Source organism: Mercenaria mercenaria, chromosome 4 (genome assembly GCF_021730395.1).
Source record: "Mercenaria mercenaria strain notata chromosome 4, MADL_Memer_1, whole genome shotgun sequence".
In the NCBI taxonomy this organism is placed as follows: domain Eukaryota; kingdom Metazoa; phylum Mollusca; class Bivalvia; order Venerida; family Veneridae; genus Mercenaria; species Mercenaria mercenaria.
This window is the reverse complement of record NC_069364.1, coordinates 93,126,026-93,138,774: the sequence shown is the minus strand read 5'-3', so window position 1 is coordinate 93,138,774 and position 12,749 is coordinate 93,126,026. Positions and strand designations below refer to the sequence as shown.

The 12,749-nt window shown below is 32.7% G+C and overlaps 1 protein-coding gene across 1 annotated transcript in view; it reads left to right on the top strand.

Moving 5' to 3' along the window:
* Positions 1-12,407, top strand: part of LOC123552456 (potassium voltage-gated channel subfamily KQT member 1-like) — a 77,893-nt gene extending 65,486 nt beyond the window's left edge. Inside the window, exon 11 of the mRNA XM_053542335.1 lies at positions 12,308-12,407. Within this exon, the coding sequence (XP_053398310.1) occupies positions 12,308-12,407 (100 nt within the window). The remainder of the gene's footprint in view (positions 1-12,307) is intronic.
* Positions 12,408-12,749: the final 342 nt, after the last annotated feature.

Genomic DNA, 12,749 nt, shown 5'->3' with positions numbered 1-12,749 from the left:
TTTACTGATATTGGATCATTTGAACAATTTCCGCCAGTTTCTGTATTAACATTTGAGAAGAAATCATCACAGATGATCATCTTTCGGCATATCAAGTCCTATAAATCATCACTAGAAAAATTACAGTCTTTTAACCTTATTATAATTACAATATCTTAAATGCAGATATCACGTTTTATTGCGTTTCAGTAGAAAGGCTGAATATAAAAAACGTTTTCATCACAGTACAAAAACGAATATGCGGCAAAGGGCGAAAACTGGGACATCATGTTTTTACCCTCTGTTTTATGTTTCCCTTAAGTATTTGAGAGATCATACTGTTTTACCGTTTGCGCATTGTCTAAACACTTGCTATTGTTTCAAATCGATCTGCAAAACAAAGTTTGAAATGTAACTGGCATTTCATCAACTTCTAGAATGTGTTGTTTGTTCAGGAAATCTTTATTTTCAAATATCATTAAAATAGTTTACAAAACCATAAAATATTTACTTTCACCATACATTAATATAATCATATACACCATATACATGTATTTTGTATCTTAGAAAGAAATACATAATATTTATTTTCTTTTGTAGAACATCGGTGCAATGATAAGAAGGTCTCCGTTTCCTCCGAGAGACTACATACATGATAGGAGGTCATTCATAACAAAAACGAACAATTAGCATCAGTTGAAAACAAATTTTGAAATATCATTCAGTTATTGCTAGTAACAAATATTTCTAAGAATAAAGATTATAATTGAATCAATACCAGCACTTGGTCTAAACCAGGCGGACTATTTTTATTTGTCGGAATGTGAATTACAGTTAAACATAGGAGGGTCTCTTTGACTTCTGTTTTTAAGTACCGAATGAGTATAATGATAAGGTCTTATTCTAATCCCGAAGCTTCAATAATTTTAAATGTGTTTTATCGGTGCTTTCACGGGGATACATACCAATATTTGTTAATAAATCTTCCGTCAGCAAAAGCACATAAATGTTTTTTTTTACTTTGTTTTTTAATTAAAAGAACACAAGATAAAAAAACAAGTCATTAGACAGACTGTTTGGGTAAACTAATTAAAATGTAAAGTTTTTCGAAAAAATATAAGACAGTGTCCAAAAGGTGAAATGTTCAATGAATGATACTATATCAAAATGTTTTTCGACAAGAAACCAAATGCAAATCAATACGTGCTGATATTACAAAAATTACCTACAATCAATATTTTACACCTTACAATTGATATATATTAATGGTATTGTCACATATTAAAAGAGAAATTATGGAAAACCCTTTTATCGAAACAATTTGATAGAACAGTAGATGTCGTGACTATAACAATAAATACCATACTTCAATGCATTCTGACAAATCACATACTTATGAACCTAGAGTTACGTAACATTATCACAAAGAATTATGGATTGGAACGCAACAATTTCTTTTGAAAACTATCAGCAGGTATACTGATTTTTCCGTGACACTCATTCCTTTTTTCATTTAATGGAAACACTTTTACTTAGTAATGATTGCAAAGCATACACTAGGACGATTAAAGAGATTTTATAGTCAGTGGGGACACTAGTTTGAGTGAATGTTAGATTAAATTTCATGCAATCAGCCATAGAATTATGAGAAAAAATATTCCTGTTTTAATACTTTGCAAATGCACAAGCAGAGCTTGCTATCTCGAAATTAAAGAAAAATTAAGTAGCATTCATCAGACACTTTTACATCTCTATTATAGTCAGTACAAGTAGCCCATTAATGTGCTTGACATTTGACAGACAGACAGATATATTAGTATATCGAATGTTTTAAGTTATTGTCTCAAATGTCGAGTCAATAAATAGCACACACCTGGCAAATATATCAAAAATAAAACATAAAGACGATTAATAATATAAAGTTAGTTCTGTAATAGCAAATAGTCTTCTGCTGTGTAGAATTTTACTTACACATATTTTTTTTCAACGCATCATTTTACACTTAGGTAATTCAGCTAATAAAAAATGATAGGTGTGCTTGATTTTTCGCTCACCTGAGCCAAAGGCTCATGGTGAGCTTTTGCGACCGCTCAATGTCCGTCGTCCGTCGTGCGTCGTCCGTCCGTCAACATTTTATACAAAAATCTTCTCCTAGAAAACCACTGGGCCGAATTACACCAAACTTCAAAGGAATGATCCTTGGATAGCCCACTTTCAAAAGTATTCAAAGAATTGAATTCCATGCAGAACTCTGGTTGCCTTGGCAACCGAAAGGAAAAATCTTCTTGTCCAAAATCTCAAGGCGTAGAGCCTTGATATTTGGTATGTGACATCATCTTATGTTCCTCTACCAAGATTATTCAAATTGTGCTCCTGGGTGAAAGAGGCCCCGCCGGGGTGTCACATGTTTACACAGACTTATAAAAGGAAAAACTTTAAAATCTTCTTGTCTAAAATCACAAGACCTAAGCCTTGATATTTTGTATGTAACATTGCCTTGTGGTCCCCTTTTACCATAATGGTTCAAATTATGCCCCTTGGGTGAAAAGAGGCCCTGCCCCGGGGTCTCAAGTTTAAAGAAATAGGAAAAACTTAATTTTAGTCTGTAAACTGCTGGTCCTTCTTTGGATTTAGTTATTTGCAATTCCCTTGTGATTTCAAAATTAAAACAGTTAAGCCGGTGCAAAAGGGCCTGGCCGGGGATTCAAGTTTTCCATTACTGTCTAACACTATAAAGCCGAGTTAATTTTCAACTATTTGAATTTTTTCTTGCTAACCGAGGACCTACTTTAATTTTTTATTAACTTCCATTCTACCAAAATGTTAAGTGTATGTTGGACGGGCCCGTAAAACATGACTTATGACTTCAAAACTCAGTGTTGTTAATTTGCAAGGCCTTGCTGATATCAGTGATTTTCAATGTCTTTGGATTTAAAGTTCAATTTTGCTAGGGTGCTAGGGCCGCGGCAGTGTTTATTGTACAACTTAAACTGCTCATGAACAACTCATCAACCCCGAAGTTCTGCAATTTTCAACGGTTGCATTGGTTTTTCGTTTCTTATCCATGGGATCCATCCTTTACCAATTTTATTACATAGACTTATATAGGAAAAAAATAAAGATCTTCTTGTCTGAAAGTTCAAGGCCTAGGCCTTTGATATTTGGTATGTATCAATGCCTAGTGGATCTCTAACAAGAGTGTTCAAATTATACCCCTGGGGTGAAAAGATCCCCGCCCTGGTTATATGAGTTATATAGGAAAAAATACTCCAAAAATCATCACATCATATTTCCTAGACTGTTTAATTATACTATGACCTTTGATGACACCCCAACTGATTAGGGATACACTTTTTAACTGTGGGCTTACCTACTTGCCTACTGACCTACTTTCTTGTATTTAAGATACAGCCTTGCAATTTTTATGACATGTACAGTTTAGCACAGCAATCTTAAAACTGACTTCCAGTGACCATGAATGTGACCTACTGAACTACATCTTTTGTTTTTTAAGATACAGCCTTGAAATTTGGATGACATGTATAGTTATGCACGCCAATCTTAAAACTGACTTTCAGTGGCCATAAATGTGACCTACTGACCTACTTTCTTAATACTTTAGCATCAATTTCACATTTGAAACATGTAGCTTATATTACTCAGGTGAGCGATCCAGGGTCATCATGTTCCTCCTGTTTTATTTAAAAAATTAAACATAAAAAGATTCTCTGGTCAATTTTAACAATGAGCTTCTATGCAAATATCGCACTTTTAACGACTTGTTCAGCTATAGAATAAAACCCAAAATGTAGATTTTAATTCAATTTTCATAGTTGTAGATTTACCTATTTCCAACGACGTGACAAAAAATATTGTATAGGTCCGTGCGCATAATTTTTCACAGTTCGTCAGATATCTACTGGAGTCCTCACAGTTCCGTTTATTTGGTGCTCTTTTAATCATATTACATCAAAGCCTATGTATTGTCAAAATGAACCTTTAGAAAGACAGCAGCACAGACAGTTTAACACTTATGAGGTAAAAAGTAGATTATCGCGTATAACAGTCAAGAGACATTACTCTACATTTTCTGAAAAAATGACGTTGAATCGTCACTTCCGGTTAATCCAACGTCCAGAAGGGCACACACCAGTAAATAATATTCCCTATCTATTCTATAATATGAAATAAGGCACTGCCTGAATCGGGAATCGATCCAACTTCAACTCATCCCATGACATTTAAAAAGAACTGTCTAATGACGACACGGACCAAATGACACAATTTTCAAGTCGATAGTAAATATCTCATTCGGTATATTGCATGTTACCGTAGAGGGATCGATCCCGATTTTCCCGGTTTTTTGGTAAGAACTCGACTTGCTATAAGAACTGGACAATTTTTTAAAAGAGCTACAAAATATAAAGGGGTTAGAACCCGTTTTCAAGAGAACAAATCTTAAAAACTAAAGAATTTTAAAGAGATAAATAAGAACGAAGAAAGGGTAGGAAAGGGTAATGTATCTTCTAAAAGAGAATTCTCTTATGTACAATCACATCAAAATCAGCTGTGACCTAGAAGTACTACTCATACTAAAATTGAGCCCCACTTCACCAAAAACAACCTCCTCTCCCATTTGTTCTACAAAATGTCAAAAATACATCCACAATGCAATTTAAACAGAACACACTTTAATTTAGACCTCAGTGGCCATGCCAAGTGAAAAATTAGTGTTCAAAAACCTGTCCGCCATTACGCGACTAGACAAGCTCCGATGGTGGTTCCTTTACTACAGTTAGACCAGAACTAAGCCATGTAAAGAATGGTATCATTTTAAAGCATAATAGAGATCCATTTATGTTTGGAATTCATGAATGCAAAAACAAAAAAGAAATAAAAAAGGAACGTACCATGCTTAACTCTATGAATGAGACTTACCGAAACTACAGAACATTTGTAATGTTACCTTCCACTAAATAGGGGCAGTTTTTGTATTACGAATACCGAACATTAACAACAGCAACAACAATAATGTATTGCAATTCCCATTAAATGTAATTTAAACATAGCATGCACAAATACATGATATATCAATCTCAATCTGTTGACAAAAAAACACATTAAAAGCTATTATCAATATGCACTGTGCGTTTATTAAATTCAAATTTTAATATTTACATAGGCATGAAGGCGTACTACTATTCTTGAATTCTCACTTTTCATTAAGTTAATAAATATTTCAATAGTTGGCCAAGACTGACAAAATCTTTTCAGATATTTACATCTAATTTCTCTGTAATATTGACATGTCATTAGAAAATGGTATTCAGATTCTACTGAATTGTGTATACAATTTTCACATAGTATTTTATTTCTTTCGGTCTCAATATATCTGCCAGTTCAATGGCTAAGCTATGTGAAGAAATTCGAAAACGATTCAATAGCCTTCTTAGATAGTCATTATTAACAAAAGATTTTTAGTAAACGTACAGTGAATCTAAATTTTAGTGGCGTAAAAAATGATGAGACTTTGCCAAAATGGTTTCGCCAATTCTTTATAACCCGCTCTGAGATAGGGAGGGGTATACAAAACTACAGATATTTTAGAAGATTCATGCACAATTCTGTAAAAGAACCTTAGGTGTAAAGTATCAATCGACAATGACAGTACTAGGGGAGTTAGGATACTATTCCTTGACTACTGTGTATAAAGAGCCTATTTTGAAATATTGGCTAAAAGTTATGGCAAATCCTAACTCTATAATGTGCAGTATATTTGATTCAAAGAAAACATTTATTAATAGTGCTAACTGTATACTATGGTTTAAAGCGGTGGAAAGAATTTTTGATAGCATTGTGTATAGTAACCTTTGGGCTATCATAGATATCAATGTAAACTATTTTCCAGTATTTCAGAGGAGATTAAGAGATCAATTTATTCAAGAGTGGCATAGATCAGGGATTTAGTTCTCTAAAACTTGAATATTACATTAATTTGAAGACAAATCTATCTAAATATAAATACTTTTGTTTTTTTTATTTATATTAAGGCCCCATTGTGAAGCATACAAATACAAATAATCGATTTGAGCCCGTAGGCTCTCAGGTGATGTAGTAAATAATACCATGTAATAACATAAGTAAATATACTTAGCTGGTTCAAATCATCATCGGTCAATGCGTTAAAATCTGTATTAGACGCTACGTCATTCACGAAAAGTAACAATAGAATAGGAGGAAGAGGTTCTCTTTGTTTTAGACCAAGTTCGACTTCGAAAAAATCCGAAACTGCACAAGCAGATACATTTGAATAAATTGCTTTTAAGATTTGTAGCATTTTTGTACAACATGTAACTCCCACTTGTAGTAACCTAATAGTATCAAAAGTTTTTCGTAGGCAACAAAGCAACAATACAAAGGCAGCGTCTTGGATAATAGCTTTTGTATAATATTATGTAAGATAAAAACACAGTCTGCACTATTTCTTTTGTTTCTGAACCCAAACTGAAAATCGCTAAATGTTTCCTGATCCTTGCACCATTTGTTAAGCCTATTACGTAAAGTTAATGAAAATATTTGAGCCACTGTGCTTATTAATGTAATTCCTCGGTAGTTTGCTGGATTAGATTTGTCTCCCTTCTTATCGAACGGATTTATTTCAAATACTGTAAATAACACATGATCGTTAGCTGTTTGTTCATTTACAATATAAATTGAATAGCGTGACCATTCCAATAATTATTTCAGCATACCTTTAGCTTATTATCCTTGAAAATGACATGTATTAGGTGAACTGATTAGATACTATCAAGGAATTCAATAATTGGGTGTTTGCATTGACCAGCCAGCTGTATGATGTTTAAAGATTAAATAAATTAATGGTTCTTTTTCATGAAAGTTGTAAATTAATTTACGACAGAATGTTTAATATCAGTAACATTTTGTTGATTAAATGACGTCAATGGTTTAATCAATACAATATGTACTTGGTATTTTTTAACAGGTCAAGTAAACATGGAAAAATAACTTAACATTCTTTCTGTTTCGTCAGGTAATCTCGTTTCTGGTTTTTAATCCAGGTTCATGAAATAAAACTATAGACAGAAATTTATAAGGATATTGGAATGATCTTCCACGAGCAATTTAATTCTGAAGGCATTTGTAGTCAATTTCTGACTAAGCTGAAACACTCGTACCAACAATTCAGTACCTTTTTCTTTCTTTTTATTCATCACCATTACGTGATCGGTTTTTTGTAGAAAATATCATTACGTTTAATCCTTCATTGAGAATATGAATGTAAAACTTTATTGACTGTTGTTCCTATTTTAATTTGAAATGAAAAATCACCACGATATTACATTTCGCTATTGTAAGCAGCTTCCATCACGGATTCTCACATTATAAGTAGTATAAATTCGAATTTGCGATATAAATACAATATGAACAATATGTCAGTCTAAAGCTAATTCTAGATGTAGAAATTGGTTCTATACTGTAATGAATAGGCTTACTAGTTTGCATTGTCACGTATACAGTACTATCAACCAACATATAGGTAAAAACATGTTATTTGATATAGTAAAGCCCAAGTTAATGGACGAATTCATTAACGAGTGGAAATTATCTATTAACAGAGTAAATGGTATACGTAATGTAGGCTGTAATAAATTACGCACATATTCTCTGCTTAAATCAAATTTTGATGTTGAACAATATTGTAAAATGATATTACCCACCAACATCGGTCAGCTTTCAGTAAATTTCGGTGTGGAGTGGCACCGTTAAGAATTGAAACTGTTCGATATGAAAATCTTAATGTTATAGACAGAAAGTGCACGTTTTGCAATACTATAGAAGATGAATGTCATGTCTTGTTTTGTTGTCATATATACGGAGAATATAGGCAAGAACTTTACATGAAAGCAGAACATGTACTTTCTCAAACATGACCGATATTGACAAACTGGTTTATTTATTTTCAAACCCACAATTTATAAGGATTACTGCCAAAACCTGTTTTAATATTTTACGTAAGCGATCTCTTATAATGTGTAAATAATGTCCCTGTATTTCTTAGTTAAATAATTGTGTATTTATATAATACATATAGATGTAGTTAATCAGGCCCTCTTTAATCTGATTAAAGAGGATACCGATTTCTTAAAAACATTTTTGAATCCGTACGCGTTAGCGTCTTTTTAATATCTCAGTGTTTTAAATAACAACTGCATTTTAAGTGATTTTAATGTCGATTAGCAGCATCTACTCAGTATGTGGTTTTTAACATATGTATATGTGTTTGAATAGCAGGTCTTAAGTGTATTAAATAGTTCTCTTATAATTCTATTTTAGAATGGTCATATACATGTATTTGTACAATTAATATGTAAATGTGATATATGTACAATGTATATGAATGAGACTTGAATAAACAATAAAACTATGTTTTTCCAATTCGTTTCTTGTTATAACTAATTAACGGCAGTAACTAGGATTGTGAACAGAATTTATTTAGTAAACAATTGTAAACAATTATTAATTGGCTTGCCGGTATATAGTCGAAAATATTGCACGAGGTTCGAAGGGCCCTGGGCCAACATTTATTGTGACTATTGACCAGCAAGGCATTCAATAAATTTGATAACAAAACGTTTATTTTCACATATTTATTTTTAAATATTTGGCTTATTAATACATATTAAACATGTTTTGATATAGATCGGTAATATTGCAGAAATTATTGACTTTCGATTTATGACAGGAATTATGTAATAAAGCATAATAATATTACTCTTTTTGCTCACAAACTGGATCATAATATTTGATTCCATCTTTGTATTATTTGTCCAAGTATTTAATCACATCAATTTTTTCAGTTATCATTTTTTAATTGATACGGGTATTTAATTAACTTTTAATCCTTATTTTGTTTTTATATTTTTGCAGAACATACTTTCTTTATTAGTAATAGAAATAAATAAATATCATTCTTAAATTGTAAAAACACGCAAATGTCAAATATGGAAGCAGGTTGCTCTCACTGAATTACAAAAATATTGTTCAAGCGATATGCGTTAGCTTCTATTGTTATTTTCGCTGAAACAATACGAAAGAAAATGTATTTAGTAAGGCATACTGAAGGGAGCTAGCTAAATAGTAACTCAAACGTTATAGTTATAGTAAAACCAAGCATTTGTTTACTCAAACACATTAAAGTACAAGAAAAAGCAGCCATAACAATACGGTAATTCGTATATTCATGTGAACAAAAAGGTACAAGAAACAACCACCGTATATTTACTCGAACAGTTAGGTACAAGTAAAACGAGCCATATTCTCTCAAACAATTCAGTACAAGGACAACAAGCCATAAATTTACAGAAACAAAAGTAACAACTAGTAAACTAGGGAAGAAAAATAGCTGCACAATTATTCGATTATTATTCTTACAATCATGTAGCGGCCATCCGTGATCCAACAATCCCATAACTACTGCCACACTGCCAACAAAGTAGCGAACAGATATAAGTCGGTCTTTATCTTGAATATTTCGTAGAGATAAACAGTCACTAAGGGTAATATAAACAAGAAATATCTTTAAAAAGATGGTCGGCGAATTGTAATAGGACAAGAAGTTTATGAGGTTTTTATATCATTTGTGTTATTCTATCATCTAACTAACATTTTTCAAATAGCAAAAGTAAACACCACACTTTAACAATTTAAATGGTTTTCTTTTATTTTTTTTTCACAAAAATTATCATACGAAGAATAAATACAGCAGTGGTCTTGAAGACACTTCTCTAACTAGAAGACCTTAATCGATCGGCTAATCACACCCTGATTAATGTGATGCGCAGACCGTATTAGCTTTTTCTGTAAATTGATATATGTTGGTATTTGAACAGGTTTTTTGTTATATTTATTAAACCTACTTATCATTTTTAGATATATCAATATTCTTCTAAATATACTGAGCGAAACATAGCTTTAAAACTATAAAGAGCGTCATTAAGGACAAACGCTTCTTCTGTCATTTCACTCAGCTTTGCACAATCAGCAGAGTGGAAAAAGACACCCTCGTCCAATCAGGCAGTGTTGCATAAATCTTTCATTTTGAGAAATTATCAAGTAGTCTGATTTGCTTCAGTCACATGGCAATATTGGGTGAGTCACGAATTCGTTCTTAGACGGCGTTTGCCGAAAAACCGTAATGTATACGGTACATGTACTATTAATGCCGAGAAATGTTTTGTTCAGCACTGAAAGTGTATCACGACGAGTAATATACATGAAACACTGTTTTTGACTAGAAACAACATAATCTGATTGGAGCACAAACAACGTATTTGAGATAACCCCATTTGTTTTAATACGACTAGACGATTGATATCTAAGATGTTCATTCTTTAAACTAGCTGGAAACTGTTTCTCGCGAGTGAAATCCATTTACATGGGAGCTGTTCAAGGATGCCGCACACAAATTGGACGTTTATCTTAATATTTGTTCTGAAAGAAGCCCTTTATAACGAAATGTACTAACGTCAGTGTACAAACGTCTTTTAATCCTTGAAAATCAAAAGGAACATTCTGACTTGAAATAGAAAACATTTTTAAAATGCTTAAAAATTTATGAAAGTGTTTGAGAAGAAACAGAACAAAAACTGATTTAATTCTGAATGGTTAGTAAGGTTCATCCTTTCACGAAATCTGACTTTAATATCGACAAATCAAATGCTGGTAAACACTCTACATGGAGGCTGTAATGTCTGTAAATGTCCTTGTAAAGATGACAGCCTTGACATGCCCTTTGCTCAAGTAAACTGAAATAATGGCCTAATGTTTGATCTTGTTTCGTGTCTTTAAAACCATTTCCCATCTGTGAGAATTAGTTCATAAGGTGGAATCACTATGATGTCTGCAAAATAACGACACAATTATCAGTCACAGCCTAAAATATCCAGGATATAGCGGATGTTTGTTTGTTTCAGTGTATGATTGAAATATCTTTAACGAGTGAATACCAGATGCAGTGAAAATGCACGATAATGGTATCCATGAATGAAAGACATTTTGATCTTACACTGAAACAAAAATAAAATATCTTTGACTTGCTAGTAAAATATAAACTTGATGATATTGATTTAAAATCACTTAATACTTGTATAAAATATTGTTTTGAATTTTTAAATCATTTAGCTAAATCTATCTGTAAAGATTGTTTACAGATTGATACTAACTACGTTAACATTTGCATCAGTACTCTCAACAATAGAGCAATATTGTTGCAACATAAATATTATAATGTACTTATTACACAAACCTCTGATATATTTGGTGACTAAAATTAATATTGCAATTTTTTTTATCTCAGTTTCTTAACTACACAACATCACGTCACTTTCCCGTTGCACGTACCATACCAACTAGATACAAGTTATATGGATATTACTAGAATAACGTCCAACACCAGTATCACCCGTAACACATTTAAAAGGATTCACTTTATGCGTTTGCAAAACCTGCTAATCTTTCCATAGAGCTGTTACGTAATAAATTGGAATTCCGGTCAGAAATAACGTTTCATCGCTCTAACACTTCATATTTACACAAAAGTACTATTAAGATTTCTGAGAAGCCAAAGCCGCGACCGTTTAAATAATTGAAAGATATTAGCGTGAAATATCGATCATATTTGATACAATTTTACAATTGTTATGGGAATTTGTTGCAACGATCAGCGAGACTTCAAAAGGATAAACTAGTCTCTCTGTTACATATTGCTGATTGAAATTCAGTTCTGACATGACTGATTTAAAATAAACACTCAACGACACGTTGGTAATAAACATATCCTCAATACTTTTTTCCTCATTACAAAATAATTGAACACCAACTTCACATTTGAGTATTAATTCTATGAGAATATTTACATATAAATTACTCCTTCATCTTACTGCATACGTGACTGACTACATGTTAATATGTTGTTTTCAGGTTTGGTTCGTAATGTTGCAATCATGCTTCTGAAATTCGATATTAAGCTGGGCTTGTGACGCCGCACAAATTTGATGCAATTTATACATCTAATACATATTTTAGCTGAAACTTAAATGTTAAAATTACCATGATGTCTATATTTTTCTTACTATAACAAATCTCTATTTACATACACTTGCAGTAATGCTAACCATTATACACTTGCAGTAATACGAACCCTTATCATGCTGGACACGACTGATTCTGCCTTTGCGACCAGTGCAGATCATGATCAGCCTGCACAAAAGATATACTTTTTATGGGTCTCTCTGGTACCCAAAAATAGGGATTATAAGGAAATCATTCGTACGTTACAGCCAGCACCACCACCACCACCACCACCGCCACCGCCACCGCCACCGCCAGCGCCACCACCGGATGTATGAAGAGGAGAGGGATGATGATGATGAGGAGGAGGAGGGAATATGAGGAGGATGAGGGTAAAAAGTATATTTTTTCTGAACCTACTATACCTACTATACGAGACCTTTATAACGGCTTCTAGCTTTACCAAGTTCGAACCAAACCTAAGGTTCTAAAGTGTTTTTACGCATGAATGAATTTAACATGGATTCGACTCTCAAAGTAGATAGCGCTCATCGAGACATTTCGTTAGATACCCTAAATGCCTACGTTCCGTCCAATAACAAAGGAGTAAGACTGGGGTGTAACGCATGAATGATTTCGTTTTAAACCCCGATATCTAGCATATCATACGTGATAGACTC